The sequence below is a fragment of the Callionymus lyra genome, chromosome 9, assembly GCF_982586985.1.
Source record: "Callionymus lyra chromosome 9, fCalLyr1.hap1.1, whole genome shotgun sequence".
In the NCBI taxonomy this organism is placed as follows: domain Eukaryota; kingdom Metazoa; phylum Chordata; class Actinopteri; order Syngnathiformes; family Callionymidae; genus Callionymus; species Callionymus lyra.
In genome coordinates, this window is record NC_141826.1 from 20,364,680 (window position 1) to 20,383,163 (window position 18,484).

Below are 18,484 nucleotides of genomic sequence, written 5' to 3' on the forward strand. Positions count from 1 at the left end.
AAGAACTGGAACACAGTGATACTTAAAAACAAAATTCTGGAATTGACTGTATCCTCTCGTCCTCAGTCATCACATGATTTCATTGTTCCTTTAGTGGCGTAACGACCGGTTTAATTTAGTTTAATTGCAACACGAAAATGAATAAAACCTCTGAGTATTTCAACGTGTATTGTTCATAAAAAACAATTATGTATTATCTCAGACACAATTATACTTCAGACTCGTAGTACTCGACAGAGCGTGGACGAGAGCAGCAAGTTATATGATTGAAAAACTGTCGAAAGAGAAAAACACGCCGGATAGACGAGTATTTTTAAAAAAGCACAACAGTGCAGGAATGAAAAAAATAAAGGATGAAAAGGACAAAAAAAAAAAATCCTTGATCTCACCGAGGCCTCATTAAAACTTTATTGAGCGCTCAGGGAGAACGAGGATTCCGATCAGAGGTCTTCAAAGAAGCTCCTCAACGTTCATCAGAGCCATTATAATCTCCAACAAACCAGAAAACTGTTCTTTCTGAGATCCAGGTCCGGACGAGGGGGCGGGTCGGTCCTGCTCGGAACCTTTTCTCGGACCTCAAAGAGCTGCTTGACGTTCATACCCAGACCTCCTCAGCGGGTCACTTCCTGTGGCAGGTTCTGAACCTCAGCGATGCTTCTTTCTTCTTGTCAGTTCTGAGACAACAGATGGAATTGATGTTTGTCGAGAGTCAAACACCAGCAGAGGAAGATGAAAAATGATTTCAATCCTCGTGTGAACTTTCCTCAAGAGGCACAAAGGTAAAAATGTTTGGGCTAGCTTTGTTTTTGTTAGCTGATGCTAGCTAACGCTAAGTTTAAATTTTAAACATGTTTGTTTATCCTTTTAGATTCTACTTTGAGTACTTTGGGTCAGTAACATAAGAGAAAATACCTGGTTCTGTTCATCAGATTTACCATTTTTGTACCATTTCGGTCAGGGAACTTTTGTACATGATGTGATGAACGTTTAAAAAACAACAAATCTGTTGCCGTTAACAAGTCTGTCACTTCCTGGTCTGACGACACATGTGACTTTCACACCAATAAGACGTGTCTGGGCTACAAGTAACAAAGTCCCTGATTGGCTAAACCGTGTTTGACCAAAATAATACTCGTGTCACTGTACAATGGGATATAAACATTTAAGTGACTAAAAAGGAATCACCAAACAAATAGCTAATCATAAAACTATTGAAATGTATTGATTACCTGTAAGTTCAAAAAGCGACATGGGATATTATTTAAGCCAATCAGCAGCGTCATCACATGTAGCCTAGATACATTCAAATTTGTTGAAAGTCAAATGCGTCTTTTTGGTAAAATATATGTTTTGTTGTAGTACAAATATATATGTTGTAAGTCTCCTTTAAACGCTCAGTTAAAGTTACGTTCACTTATAAATATAAAAGCTTTTAAAAAAGACGTTGGCGCTTGTGGAGTGTGAAGTCATCACGAAAGAACCGAAATGGTATTTGTAGCGAAACCCAGAGCTGTCGAGCGCCATGTTCTCAGTGTGACAGTCACCTATTCTCACACCACACTTGACATTTTTAACGCTTACATGTACCTTTTTTAGTACTCTATATTTAATTGTTTAATGATAACAAACTTCCGTCCGATCACTGAAAGCACCACATTAACCAATCACGAGCAACCTAAGGTTCTCGACGTCTCTAACTATCTTTTATTACAGAGGTTAAATCTAGTGTTCTCACTTGAAGCTAAAATCTCCAAACGTCCGACTTTCAAATTAAAAACAGCACATCAGTGGAACATTCATTGATGTCCTTTATTTTCACTGTTATACTCAGTTCTGTTTAAAATGCATTTATTTTTTTATGTTGGTATTCATTATTTTATTCATCTATTGATTGTTAAAAATATTTCCACCCAGTTCATAGGTTTCAGATCATCTAAAATCGGAAGCTTAAGATGCAATTAAAATCAGAACTTTTCCTCAATGTCCTCGAGAATGTGGACCACTATTTCACACAACATCATAAGAAAAAAAAAATCATTAAAACATGACAAGTTTATGATTCTATAAATTAATAATAATCCTAAAGCAGAATCATTGACTGCCTCAGATGTCTTCTAAAAGATGTGGACTTCATCAATATCTTAACGTTTTCTTGTAGAATTTAATAGAAATTGATCATTAAAACGTCATATTTTAGAAACATTGCACGTATGGTATTGCCCTTGAAGACAAACTTGTAATTAAACATACTTCATCTTTTAATCTGCACTGTGTAAATAGTTCAACTGTTTTATTTACAGTTAATGATATGTTTAATGTTTCACAACGCTACCAAAACAAATTCATAAAATGCCTGCTGAAAATGGCAATACAAGGAATTCTGATTCTATAACAAGTTTTTGATACTATAAATGATTAAAAACCCAAATTAGAATCATTGACTTCCTGTAAACTAGTATCTTATATCATAAATATCATAATTCAATGTAAACTTTTACAGAAATAAGTATTAAATGATCATGTTTGACTCATCTTGGTCATATGACGTTGTCAAAAATGGCGGGTTTATAAACATCTTAAGACGTTTTCATTTGTTCAGGCTTTTCCTTGATTTTCTGGAACTCCTGTTGTGTTATCAGTTTATCTTGACCTTTAAAGTATATACTTTATTGAGTATTGTTTTGATTGTTTAAGCGCTTTGTGACCCTGGTCTGGAAAAGCGCTATATAAATAAAAATGACTTACTTACTTACTATAGCTGACACTTCAGTCTTAAGGTTTGAATCAACCTTAAAAAAAAGGTAAAAGATTTTTGCGTAAATCTGAAATGACACTAAAATCTCACGCTTTATTTACAGCAACGTCTCCAAACCAGTGCTAGCTAGCATCAGCTAACAAACGTGAATCTAGCTCGAACATTTTTAGCTTCACGTTTCTGGATGAAACAACAAATATGAAGTTTGTGGATAAAGTCAACTCGAGGTCACGTCGCCGGTCGACGCGAGTTCACGGCAACGAACTCGGAAGTGAGACTTTTCTCTCGACTCCACATCATGGCAGTGATTTCTGCTGGACTGTGCCCGCGGAGACGTTCTCCTGCCAGCGGGCTCTCCTCCATTAATCCCCCATTTCTCGCCATCCAGGGAGAGGTTTAGTCGGGACAATTGAGAGATCATCAGCCGACTCTCCGGTGAATGGAAGTGAAGCCCGGATTTATCAGGTTCAGCACCGGCCGCCAAGAACGAGCGAAGCGAAAGAGAGTTAAAGAAGGAATTTGAGTCCACGCCATCGCGCTATCCTGTAATTGTAGGTGCCATCACCTTCCCGCGGCGCCGCTGGACCCCGTCTTTCATTAGCGCCAGGATTTCATGCCTTCGGGAGCAGAACAAATTGAGTCTGTGTTTCTTTTGCTCCGGCGCTCGTTACATAAGAGATGGATTAAAACGCGTTTCTGCGCTCGTGTTACAGCGGCGTGTTCGTTGTTATGACTCGCTGATCGAAGCGGCGGACGCGTGGACACGGCTAACGGACCGCGGCGGCGCCGACCTCTCGCTCGGCTAATTACTAATGTAGCGACGACTCATTTCTCCTGGAAGCTGGTTCAACGTGCTGAGGGGCGAGTGAAGCAGAGCTGGCGTCGACAAATGGGGGTGTGTGTTCGGGTCATGACTGGAAAGTGTGGTGTCAATAAAGTTTTGAGACCAAAACAAATTCCTAAAATGCCTGCTGAAAATGGCAATAAAAGGAATTCTGATTCCATAACATGTTTACGATACTATAAATAATTAAAAACCCAAGATAGAATCATTGACTTCCTGTATCTTATATCATGAATACATAATTAAATGTAAAATTTTACAGAAATAAGTATTAAATCATCATGTTTGACAAATCTTGGTCAAACAAACCTGTCAATAAAGTTTTGAGACTGAGAGCGACAACTAAAGAGATTTTGTCCCCGGCAAATTACAAAAATCGTATTCATAGATACGTGTTTTATGCTTGTATTTATACTTATACAGGGTTTAAAATGTTGGTAAACTACAAAAAAATATCTAGTGCAGCGTTCTTCATCTCATAGTATTACTCTTAAGACTTTCTTATTCATGCAGGCTTTTCCATTTTCTGGAACACAAAAACTGTGTTAGTGTTTTCTTGATCTTTTTAGTATATATTTTTCGAGTATTTTTAAAAATGTTAAAGCGCTTTGTGACCCTGGTCCAGAAAAGCGCTCTATAAATATTACTTACTTACTTACTTACTTACTCTGCAAGGCATATTACTAATGAGTAATGCTATGTAGCCTGTGACTTGTTTTTGTAGTTTACCAACATTTTGACCAATATTTCATTGCAGTGTACCATATAAAATCGGTTCAAAGTCAATAAGTAAAACAAGAATTCATACATAAGACACTGTTTTTTTGTTGTTTTTTATAAAATTGAAGAATTTTAAGTACAGTAGATTAAGTTACGTGATTTGCCTGTTATGAAGCTGTAATTAAGTACCAATTTGAAATTGGTCGACAAGTATGAAGAAAGATTAATTATCTGATAACTAGTGGAAGGGGTTTGCTGTAATGGGATTAAGAGGTGCTTCAAAGGAGACAGAACTCTTTAGGGGTTTTATGGTGCACGAGCCTCGACTATACATGTATAGTTGACACCCCTAAACAGCATTTATCGAAGGGTAAAGTCTATTCTATCTTTGCCTCATCTTAGCATGTGACATGATGGTAATGGATCACTAAACATTTCGAGAAGATAACATTCCTGTTCTCTTTCACATCGACTCCCTTCAGCACCACCTCCTCCTCACGCTCTCATCTTTTCACATTTCCCGTCCGAACGCCGACCACCTCTCTTGAGATTCTGCTTCCATCAGAGTCCTTTTGTTTCCTCGCAGTTGAATCCGCCTCTAAAAGCTGCTCTCGTCTGACGCTGAATAAAGTCTCCCAATGCTTTCCGGGAATTTCTCCACCAAGATTTAACTCGTCAGCGGCTCGAAAGTGTTCCGAGTCCTCGGAGAGACGCTCAAGTACAATCCCGTCCCTGCGCACTGTAGCATGAATTATGCAGAAATATATACGGAACATGGGGCGCAGCTGCTCTACGTTACTTTGCAAATGGAAGTAATGGCTGTGTGGGCCGGTGGAGCGAACGGCAGTGGATTCATTTGTTTTAGGATTTGTAAGGAGGGTCTCCAGGCAGAGCTTCTGGGGGCCTGGAGGTCCGGATGTGGGTGGTGAGACCAGATCTGGATCAAAAGTTTACAGAACTTGAACATGTTCTTGAGATATTCATTAAAAGTGATTGCATTTCTTTTTCAATCTTCACTTGAAGGAAGAAACACAACAAGAATACGCAAAAACAAGTACTGACTGTGGCGGCACTTCAGTTTTCACGACAAAACTAATAAGTTAGTTCTGCTTATGTGATGATGATTAAGAAAAGAAAGATCCTCAAACACTACGGTTTCCGTTTCTGTTTTCCTTCAACGTCGTCTATCATGAGCCCAGATACCTATTTCTGGTCGTTCTTGTCTCTGACCCTCAGTTTGTTCGTCTTTGACTCACGTCATGACCTTTTCACGTTCCTTCTCTGCAGATGTTTTCCTGCTGACTCTGCCCGACGACCAGAAGCTGAAGGTCCGAACGATCACCGCGGGTCAGAGCCTGGTGCTGACGTGTGACATCTCGGGGGAGTCCAGACCCCCCATCCTCTGGCGCCGGAACCATCAGTACCTGAACACCCTGAACCTGGAGGACATCAACGTAAGTCCTGCAGAGACGTTAACTTGTGGTGGTGATGTTTGGACTTGTTTGAAGTTGGAGGTTTTCAGTGGTGGTTATTTAGCAACTGCTATTAGCAGCAAAGTTTAAGCGACTTCTGTTGGCAATGTGGTCTTGAGCTTCCTGTGTTAGGAGTGTGGTGGTTTTCAGTGGTGGTTAATAGCAACTGCTTTTAGCAGTTATAATTGGTAGTGGTGGTTATTAGCAGCAGTCGTTAGCGGCTAAAGTTTGCAGTCGTCATTTTTAGTGGTGGTTGCTAACAGTGGTTGTTAGCAGTGTTTATTAGCCGCTCTCATAAGCGGCTAAACTTGCAGTCGCTGTTTTAGTGGTGGTTGCTAACAGCTGTCGTTCACAGGGGTTGTTAGCAGGGTTTATTAGTTAGGTAAGGTTAGATAGAACTTTATGTAGCAGTCTTTAGCATATCATTTTTTTAGTGGTGGTTGCTAACAGCTGTCGTTACAGTGGTTGTTAGCAGTGTTTATTAGCCGCTCTCATAAGCAGTTAAACTTGCAGATGTGTTTTAGTGGTGGTTGCTAACAGCTGCCATTCACAGTGGTTGTTAGCAGGGTTTATTAGTTAGGTAAGGTTAGATAGAACTTTATGTAGCAGTCTTTAGCGTATAATTTTTTCAGTGGTGGTTGCTAAAAGCTGTTGTTGGCTGTGGTTGTTAAGTGTTTATTAGCAGCTGTGATAAGCAGCTAAAGTTTGCAGTCGCCGTTTTAGTGGCGGTTGCTAGCAGCTGCCGTTCACAGTGGTTGTTAACAGTGTTTATTATCAGCTGATTTTTGCGGTGTTTTTTTTAGTGGGGGTTGCTGACAGCTTTTGTTGGCAGTGGTTGTTAGGTGTGGTTTTAATCCGAAAATGTTGTGGTTGTTTTCATTGATTGTTGCTAAGGGCTGTTGTTTGCAGTGGTTGTAAGCTGTGTTTTTAAGCATAAGTCGTTGGCAACTAATGTTGGAAGTGGTGGTTTTCGATGGTGGTTGCTAACCAGCAGCCGTTGTTGGCAGTAGTTTATGGTGGTGGTTATTGGCAGCAGTCGATAGTGGCTGATGTTTGTATTGGTTGTTTTCATTGGTGCTGGCTAAAGACTAATGTGGAAGTAGTTGGTTTTAGCTGCAGTTGTTTTCAGCTCAAGGCTGATTGTTAGTTATGGTTGTTTTCACATGTTGTTGTTAGTGGTCGTTGCAGTTCTTGGCAGTGGTGGTTTAAAACGCTGCTGCACACCTCTTGCTCCTTAAGGGGTCATCAACCCTCGAGACAATATGGCGGCGCCGGTTAACCATCTTCTCCAGCAACACTGAAGCTGGTCAAGTCAGCGAAGTCTTGGTCTTCCCTTCAGGACTCATGTGCTGTCAGAGGAGGATGAAAGCCACACCGGTCTATCTGGGGCACGGAGCTCCCACACTTACATAACCAAAGGAGTCTTTGACGGAGTCGTGGAATCAGGTCTCGCCTCCAGAGTCTGTCCCCCGTTGGTATTCCCCCTTCATCCCGTCTTTGTCAGAAATCCCTCGCCCGTCCTCCAGCCGACGCTCCGGATTACTGTCAGAGCCGCGGCACAAAGAATCAAATCTGCTCGCTGATCTGAGCGCCTGCCAAACACTCTGGAACACGATGAGAGACGTTGACGAAATCATCCGAAATCTGCAGCTGTGGGAGGAAACCTGTCTCAGAAAACATCAAAACTGTTTTTTTTTTACCAAAGAAGAAAGGTAGAGAAAAAAACTAAAACGTATGAAACGAGCAACTTCTTTGGATTCTCTGTTGAACACTATTTGAAACCGGTTGGATGTGAGGAAGCCTCGGGACGGTTCCACGACTAACTAGAGTCGACCGGTTAACCATAAATGTTGATTCAAAGGTTGTTCCTTAAATGCACCTGTGGGTGTTCTTTGGGGATTTTGAGTCGTTGTGAATGAAAAAAAAATGCTCACGTAGCCGAGGTGCTACGATGCTCTCTCTGGTGTTAGCATTTTAGCACATATTTGATGTTGTTGTCGGCCTTGTCATCAGAAGCTAACATTTAGCATTAGTACCAACAAAAAAAGTCGACTGTAGCAAAACATTTTATAGGTAAGTAGTTTAATAAATAGATTTTCTGAAAATCAGTACAGTGAACATAGAAAGACGCGTCATAATAACATAATAATATTTTCATGTTTATAAAAAATACTTTTTTTCTATTGAATAATAAACCACAAAATAACTTTAATATTTTCTCGAGCCCCTACTGGCTAGCAAAGTAATTTGGTAGCAGGAAGTTTCATTGCAACACAAAAATAAACAATCGCTGTTAATATTTTCATGTTAATTGTAGATTTAAAGTTCAACTAAAGCATTGATTTAATTGTTTCTTTAAAATAAATCATTGTATCATCAATATGTTTGTAAAAAAATATTTTTTTATTGATTGTTTACATCAGAAAATGCTCTTAAGCCCCGCCCACTGAAAACACTTTGTTGGTCTGGAGATTAAATCTTGTTTACCATAACCACACCTACTCTGCTGTTATAAGTCAAGCATCGAGGTTGGTCACCAGGCGTCATCAATCCTGGGAAGTCTTGAATTATATGGACTCGTTGTATAAACAAAGCGGGCGTGATTACAGCAGTGAAGCCATCATTAGATCATAATGGACTCCGCTCTCGTAACCTCTTGTTCGCCCAGATTTCAGAGCAACTTTATAATGTAATAAATTCAAAACTTGATCATGATGAGTGATATTACTGCATCCTGTAGAGGAAGACTTCAACATTTGCTACATGAGAGTCAGGAGAGTTGAAGTTTTTACATTAGTTGACCTTTAAGAAAACCTACAAGCTCTGAGAGATTGAGGACCACAAGACTCGACCGGGACCTGAGCTGACCCGAGGTCGATCTGTAGAGACTGGTTCTAAACTGATAGTGCAGCTCATCAACATCATCGATCCAATCTGATGCTTCTTCTCGGGTGGATTTTTCTCCTCGTCGTCGTGTTTGTTTGTTGACCTTGAAGCTGCTGATCATGAGACTTGTGTGGGCATCACATGACCCTGAGCGTTGAGTCACTGGTGTACGATTCCGATAATGACTCGAACAATTAACAAAATCGTTTGTTTCATTCTTCTGACCTCCAGTCAAACGCTCTCTAAAGTCAAGACCCTGGAAAAAGATGCCCGCCGGTCCAGTTCTCCAGTCAAGCCCGGGGCTCCCCCCCGACCTCCCCCTTCTTCTCTCTTGTGTTTCTTCTTCGGTTGTTTGTTTTTCCTGCACCACAACAATCACGTCGCCGCATGAATTAATCATGTTCCGCCGCTTTTTCTTTCCTTGCTAATGGGCCGCCTGAGGGTTCCCCGCCAACACAGGGCATGGCTCCCACTTATGAAGTCTGAGTCACCTGCAGGGGGAGCTAGAGAGTCCATATATTAAGAGTTTATGTTTATCAAAGAACCTGTTCACCATTTGACCCTTGAACCAGAGTTTCCATCAGTCTATCACTTGGTTCATTTCTCCTCCGTCATCCATCCGTCGGCCTGTGTGTCTTTCTCTTCTTCAATTATTCATCCATCCATTTGTCCTCCATCCATCAGCCAGCTTTTAATCCACTCATCCACTTTTCCATTCATCAACGTGTCCATTTCTTCCATTCATCCACTTATCCATCTGTCCTTCTGTTTTCTTTACGATCACTCGTCCATCGTTTTTTTCCATTCATCCAATCGTCTATCGGTTTTTACACTCATCCACTCATGTATCTGTTTTTCCTTTCCCCTATTCCTCCATCTTACCTTCCATTCATCCTTGCATCCATCTTTTTTCCATTTATCCACTCAATTATCTGTCTGTCCAGTCACCCCTTTATCCATGTTTCCTTCCATGAAGCCTCTCATTCTGTTCTTCCACTCATCCCCTCATCCATCTGCAGTCCATTCATCCTCTAATCTATCATCCTCTAATCCATCAATCCTTCAATTCATCCTCTCATCCATCTATCCTTCCATTCATTCTCTCATCCATCTATTCGTCCATTAGTTCTGTCATCCATCTTTCCTTCAATTCATCCTCTCATCCATCTGTCCTTCAATTCATCCTCTAATCCATCTATCCTTCCATTCATCCTCTAATACATCTATCCCATTCATTTTCTCAACCATCTATCCTTCAATTCATTCTCTAATCCATCTATTCTTCCATTCATTATTTCATCCATCAATCCTTCCATTCATTCTCTCATCCATCTATCTTTTCATTCATCCTCTCATCCATCTATCCTTCAATTCATCCTCTCATCTATCTATCCTTCCATTCATTCGCTCATCAATCTATTCTTCCATTCATTCTGTCATCCATCTATCCTTCCATTCATTCTCTCATCCATCTATCCTTCAATTCATCCTCTCATCCTTCTGTCCTTCAATATATCCTCTCATACTTCTGTCCTTCAATTCATCCTCTCATCCATCTATCTTTCTATTCATCCTCTAATCCATCTATCCTTCAATTCATCCTCTCATCCATCTATCTTTCTATTCATCCTCTAATCCATCTATTCGTCCATTCAGTCTGTCATCCATCTATCCTTCAATTCATTCTCTCATCGATCTATCTTTCCATTCATCCTCTCATTCATCTGTCCTTCAATTCATTCTCTAATCCATCTATCCTTCAATTCATCCTCTCATCCTTCTGTCCTTCAATTCATCCTCTCATCCTTCTGTCCTTCAATTCATCCTCTGATCCATCTATTTTTCTATTCATCCTCTAATCCATCTATCCTTTAATTCATCCTCTCATCCATCTATCTTTCTATTCATCCTCTAATCCATCTATTCGTCCATTCATTCTGTCATCCATCTATCCTTCAATTCATTCTCTCATCCATCTATCTTTCCATTCATCCTCTCATCCATCTGTCCTTCAATTCATTCTCTAATCCATCTATCTTTCTATTCATCCTCTCCTCCATTTGTTTTTCTTTCAACCACGCATCAATCTGGTTTTTCCTTGCATCCACTCATTAGTGTATCTTTCTGTTCATCCTCTCATCCTTGTTTCTTCACACAACACTTGTTTTTTATGTTCCTCTTCTGAAACTTCAGTTCATCTACTGAACTCTGTTCTTCCATCAATCATTTAACCCTTTAATCTCTCTAACATCTCAAAGATGTTTTTCCGGATCAGTTTCTCTTCTGCGTCGATCTTGACCGGACCCTGGTCTGAAGAAGTCCTGCTGACTCAGCTCTTTCTCACCACAATATCCTTAAATCTGTTCATCTGAAAAACGCTCTAAGCTGAAACTTTTGTTCTCGTACTTCATCAGATGTTCGCTTTATTGCTTATTATGAAGTTTCTCTTCTTTTCTCGACCAGGATTTCGGAGACGACGGCTCGTTGTACATCACCAAGGTGACGACCGCACACGCCGGCAACTACACGTGTCACGTGGACGGATACGACAAACTCGTCCAGACTCACACTCTTGAAGTGGACGGTGAGAAGCTGCTGCTGGAAGTTAAACACACAAATACAGGATAAAACATGTTGCTTTAATGTGAGAAAACTGCAGGTACATGAGTGAATGTTTGTTTGTTCACCTCTCACTCTGAAAGAAAGTGTGATATGGAGTGTGTTGAGGTGAAAGGTGTGTGTGTGAGAAGAACCTAACGAGCCACAACTCTAACGTCAATGAACCACAACTCCAGTGAGTCTGACAGCAGCTCCGTCATTAGAGAGTCTCTGACGAGAGATTAGTGGCAGGTTAATTACAACACACACACACACACACACACACACACACACACACACACACACACACACACACACACACACACACACACACACACACACACACACACACACACACACACACACACACACACACACACACACACACACACACACACACACACACACACACACACACACACTCTCACACACACACACACACACACACTCTCACACACACACACACACACACACACACACACACACATACACACACACACACACACACACACACACTCACACTCTCACACACACACACACACACACACACACACACACACACACACACACACACACACACACACACACTCTCACACACACTCACACACACACACACACACACACACACACACTCTCACACACACACACACACACACACACACACACACACACACACATACACACACACACACACACACACACACACACAGACTTACACTCACACACACCCCCCCCCCCACACACACACACACACACACACACACACACACACACACACACAGACTTACACTCACACACACACCCCCCCACACACACACACACACACACTCAGGCAGACTCACACAGACTCTCAAACACACAGACTCACACACCAACTTACACACACACACAGACTGACACACACAAACGCAGACTCACAAACACACACACACACAGGCTCTCAAACACACACACACACAGACTCACACACCAACTTACGCACACACACAGACTGACACACACAAACGCACACACACTCAGACTCACAAACACACACACACACAGACTCTCAAACACACACACACACAGACTCACACACCAACTTACGCACACACACAGACTGACACACACAAACGCACACACACGCAGACTCACAAACACACACACAGACTCACAGAGAGAGAGACGTGGCACGACTGACTGTGAGTCAGAGCCGTGAGTCAGAGCCGTGAGTCAGAGCCGTGACTCAGGGTGGAGCAGCGAAGAGAATCATTGTCGTGTCGGTGACTGGGGTCAGTCATGCTAACAGCGTTAGCCGCCACGCTAATCCCATCGAGCCTGTGTGCAAGGTCACATGACCCATAATCCTCTTTAGTAGACTCATCTGGCGTCCCAGGGACAAGGTCAAAGGTCAATGGCTGCGGCTTCGACCCTGTGTGTGTCTCACGTGTATTTGAGTTGTGTTGTTGTGACTGTTGTGAGTTAACAAGTCGTCTCAGACGAGTCGAAACCTTCCCAGACCGTTTTAATCGACCTCCTGCCGAGTGTGTTTGTGTGTGTGTGTGTCTCTGCTGCAGCGGACTGTGTGTGTGTCTGTGTCTCTCTGCTGCGGCGGAGTGTGTGTGTGTGTGTGTGTGTGTCTGAGTGATTGACGAGCAGCTCCGGAGCTGTGATGAATCCGTCGATACTTTCACAAACTCATCAGAGGAACTTTTGCCAACATGGAGTCACAACTCTTGTGCGACTCTGGTTGTCATCTTTTTTTTTCTTCTCGACTTTCTCCCTCGAGGTTGAGGGTTGAATTCCAGCCTGGTCTTCAGGGTGCGCTCATGGTTCAGGTCCCGGTGGGTGATGATGTCACACCAGGAAGATGTCGTCTGAAGTGTCATCCATCGTGTGTCAGGAACTTTGTGTGACGGAGTGACAGCTGTCAGTGTGTGTGTGTGTGTGTGTGTGTGTGTGTGTGTGTGTGTGTGTGTGTCTGTGTGTGTGTGTGTGTGTGTGTGTGTGCAGGAGAGGAGGCTGATCAATGTTTCTTCCTGCAGGCTCGTCCCAGTAGACCTCAGCAAAGGTCACACTGCAGTTACACAACCATTATTAGAGGCAGAGCTCATGTCAGTCAAGTCTGAACAGAGATAGAGAGGCCACACACACACACACACACACACACACACACACACACACACACACACACACACACACACACACAGACACATACACACACACACACACGCACGCACGCACGCACGCACACACACACACACACACACACACACACACACACACACACACACACACACACACACTCACACTCACACTCTCACACACACACACATCCACCCTCTCACACAATGTCACACACACACACGCACACACACGCACACACATGCACACACACACACACACACACACACACACACACACACGCACACACACACACACTCACACTCACACTCACACACACACACATCCACCCTCTCACACAATGTCACACACACACACGCTCACACACGCACACACATGCACACACACACACACACACACACATCCGCACACATGCGCACACACACATCTACACCCTCACACACTCTCACACACACACACACACAAACATCTACAATCTCTCTCACACACACTCAGATATATATATATATATATATAAACACACATGCATTAATAATATACAAACATATACATAAATACATACACATGTTCACGCACATGCACACAAACACGTTTGGTGTGATACAGGTCAACATGAAGGTCGTTCGTTGAAGGTCGACGACAGGAAGTTCAAATGTCGCAGCAGTTTGATTGACAGAAAGCAAATATGTTTGATGTTGAACTTCTTCGGTAAAACCGCTGACGTCTAAAGATCCATCTGTCAATCATCCTTTGACGACCCTCCTCCTCTCTCTCCTCCCTCAGTCCCGCCGGTGATCCGGGTCCACCCGGAGAGCCAGGCCCGCGAGCCGGGGGTCACCGCCCGCCTGCGTTGCCACGCCGACGGAGTGCCACGCCCCCTGCTGTCCTGGCTGAAGAACGGCGTGGACATCACCAGCAAACTGTCCAAACAGCTGACCCTGCAGGGTAAGAACCGGATCCCTATCGGAGCCGGAGTCGGACTCTCAACCTCCTCTTCTCTCCCCCACACACACAGCTAATGGCAGCGAAGTGCACATCAGCAACGTGCACTTCGAGGACACGGGCGCCTACACGTGCATCGCCCGGAACCAGGCGGGCGTGGACGAGGACATCTCCTCGCTGTTCGTGGAAGATTCCGCACGCAAGACTCGTGAGTAGAATCCTTGATGAAGGTCACTGGAGTTCAGACTCGCATGAATCATTCACTCGTTCATGGACGCCCCCGCCGAAACATTATGACCACCTGACAGCTGTTTTCCTACGATGTCTCGAAGTGAGTTGTTGTTGCATGATTCTGAGACCTCAGTACCACGAGTATTAGTGCAGCTCAAATTTACTTTTTTTATCATTAAATTCATATATAATATAATTATTTAACAATTCAGTACCTAATGAATTCATTTTTGTACAATTTAATCTCATAATAATGTATGATATATACGCCTTTTATGTTGTAATTAATTTTGAATTGACTTTAATCTCATAATAAATGTATTATATACGACTTTTATGTCAAAATGAATTGTATAACTTTTTTTCGTAATACATTTATTTTATACGACTTTGATGTCATAATAAATTAAACAACTTTTAACTCGAAATATATGTATTTTATATGACTTTGATGTCATAGTAAATTATATAACTTTTATTTCGTAATACATTTATTTTATACAACTTTGATGTCGTAATAAATGATATAACTTTTTTTTGTAATACATTTATTTTATACGACTTTGATGTCATAATAAATTATTCAACTTTTATCTTGTAATAACTGTATTTTATACGACTTTGATGTTATACTAAATTTTACAACTTTTATCTCCTAATAAATGTATTATATTCGACTTTGATGTCATAGTATATTATAAAACTTTTATCTCGTAATAAATGTATTATATATGACTTTGATGTCATAGTATATTATAAAACTTTTATCTCGTAATAAATGTATTATATACGACTTTGATGTCATAGTATATTATAAAACTTTTATCTCGTAATAAATGTATTATATACGACTTTGATGTCATAGTATATTATAAAACTTTTATCTCGTAATAAATGTATTATATATGACTTTGATGTCATAGTATTTTATAAAACTTTAATCTAGTAATAAATGTATTATATATGACTTTGATGTTGTAATAAATTATACAACTTTAATCTCATAATAAATGTATTATATACAACTTTGATGTCATAGTTTATTATAAAACTTTTATCTTGTAATAAATGTATTTTAAATGACCAATCTCATAATAATTTCCTTTTATACGACTTGAATCTTGAAAACAAGTTTATTATATATGACTTTGATATTTTAATAAATTAAACAACTTAAATCTTGTGATAAATGTATTATAAACAACTTTGATCTCATAATAAAAGTATTTTTTTTGACCAATATAAGTAAGTAAGTTAGTAATTTGTATTTATATAGCGCTTTTCTAGACCAGGGTCACAAAGATCAAAACGATACTCAATAAAGTATATACTATAAAGGTCAAGATAACACAGAGAATAAACAACTCCATGGCCTAAACATTATGACCACCTGAAGCTGACATGCCTTGGTGACAGTTTTTCTACGATGTCTCAAAGTGACTTGTTATTGTAACCAACTGGACCTGGACTGTGGCGCCGGTGTCAGGACCCGGTGGTTCTGGTGCGAGCGACTCTCTGCGTAATTAACTTCAACCTTTTCCACAAATGTCAGATTCTGTGGCAGCAGCTGGTTCAGAGTTTCCACTCGCTAATTAGACAAAAACAACAATGAACCGAGGTTTTTGAAGTTTTGGTTTCACATATCCTGAGAAATATCCTGAGAAATATCCTGAGAAATATCCTAAGAAATATCCTGAGAAAAATCCTGAGAAATATCCTAAGAAATATCCTGAGATATATCCTGAGAAATATCCTGAGAAATATCCTGAGAAATATCCTAAGAAATATCCTGAGAAATATCCTGAGAAATATCCTAAGAAATATCCTGAGAAATATCTTAAGAAATATTCTGAGAAATATCCTGAGAAATATCCTGAGAAATATCCTGAGAAATATCCTGAGAAATAAACTGAGAAATATCCTGAGAAATATCCTGAGAAATATCCTGAGAAATATCCTGAGAAATATCCTAAGAAATATCCTGAGAAATATCCTGAGAAATATCCTGAGAAATATCCTAAGAAATAGCCTGAGAAATAGCCTGAGAAATATCCTGAGAAATATACTGAGAAATATACTGAGAAATATCCTGAGAAATACCCTGAGAAATATCCTGAGAAAAATCCTGAGAAATATCCTAAGAAATATCCTGAGATATATCCTGAGAAATATCCTAAGAAATATCCTGAGAAGAATCCTGAGAAATATCCTAAGAAATATCCTGAGAAATACCATGAGAAATATCCTGAGAAATAGCCTGAGAAATATCCTGAGAAATATCCTGAGAAATATCCTGAGAAATATCCTGAGAAGTATCCTGAGAAATATCCTGAGAAATATCCTGAGAAGTATCCTGAGAAATATCCTGAGAAATACCATGAGAAATATCCTGAGAAATAGCCTGAGAAATATCCTGAGAAATATCCTGAGAAATATCCTGAGAAATATCCTGAGAAGTATCCTGAGAAATATCCTGAGAAATATCCTGAGAAGTATCCTGAGAAATATCCTGAGAAATATCCTGAGAAATATCCTCAGAGAAATCTTGAGAATATCCTGAGAAATATCCTGAGAAATATCCTGAGAAATAAACTGAGAAATATCCTGAGAAATATCCTAAGAAATAGCCTGAGAAATATCCTGAGAAATATACTGAGAAATATACTGAGAAATATCATAAGAAATATCATAAGAAATATCATAAGAAATATCATAAGAAATATCATAAGAAATATCATAAGAAATATCATAAGAAATATCATAAGAAATATCCTGAGAAATATCCTGAGAAATACCCCGAGAAATATCCTGAGAAATAAACTGAGAAATATCCTAAGAAATATCCTGAGAAAAACCCTGAGAAATATCTTGAGAAGTATCCCGAGAAATATCCTGAGAAATATCCTGAGAATATCCTGAGAAATATCCTAAGAAATATCCTGAGAAATATCCTGAGAAATATCCTAAGAAATAGCCTGAGAAATATCCTGAGAAATATACTGAGAAATATCATAAGAAATATCGTAAGAAATATCATAAGAAATATCATAAGAAATATCCTGAGAAATATCCTGATAAATACCCCGAGAAATATCCTGAGAAATAAACTGAGAAATATCCTAAGAAATGTCCTGAGAAAAACCCTGAGAAATATCTTGAGAAGTATCCCGAGAAATATCCTGAGAAATATCCTAAGAAATATCCTGAGAAATATCCTGAGAAATATCCTGAGAAATATACTGAGAAATATCATAAGAAATATCATAAGAAATATCCTAAGAAATATCAAAAGAAATATCCTGAGAAATATCCTGAGAAATACCCCGAGAAATATCCTGAGAAATAAACTGAGAAATATCCTAAGAAATATCCTGAGAAAAACCCTGAGAAATATCTTGAGAAATATCCCGAGAAATATCCTGAGAAATATACTAAGAAATATCCTGAGAAATATCCTGAGAAATATACTGAGAAATATCCTGAGAAATATCCTGAGAAGTATCCCGAGAAGTATCCTGAGAAATATCCTGAGAAGTATCCTGAGAAATACCCTGAGAAATATCCTGAGAAATAAACTGAGAAATATCCTGAGAAGTATCCCGAGAAGTATCCCGAGAAGTATCCTGAGAAATATCCTGAGAAATATCCTGAGAAGTATCCTGAGAAATATCCTGAGAAATATCCTGAGAAATATCTTGAGAAATATTCTGAACTAGCTGGTTCTGTGACGCTCTACACTGAGTCTCCTGTGGACGACTGAGCCTTAACACAGTTTTTGATTAGATTATTAGTATTAACTGCTAACATTTTTCATTTTTATTGATAGCTATTTTTTTGTTTACACTTGCCTCTGGGTCAAGGTGACCCATTTGCTAGGAAATGTGTGTTTGTGGTATCACAAGAGTTAATATT

At 40.1% G+C, this 18,484-nt stretch overlaps 1 protein-coding gene across 1 annotated transcript in view; it reads left to right on the forward strand.

Annotated features, from left to right (window-relative positions):
* Window positions 1-18,484, forward strand: part of fstl5 (follistatin-like 5) — a 113,596-nt gene that overhangs the window by 74,702 nt on the left and 20,410 nt on the right. The window contains exons 7-10 of the mRNA XM_087799340.1: window positions 5,607-5,773; window positions 11,141-11,261; window positions 14,183-14,344; window positions 14,415-14,549. Coding sequence (XP_087655466.1) covers window positions 5,607-5,773; window positions 11,141-11,261; window positions 14,183-14,344; window positions 14,415-14,549 — 585 coding nt within the window. The remainder of the gene's footprint in view (window positions 1-5,606; window positions 5,774-11,140; window positions 11,262-14,182; window positions 14,345-14,414; window positions 14,550-18,484) is intronic.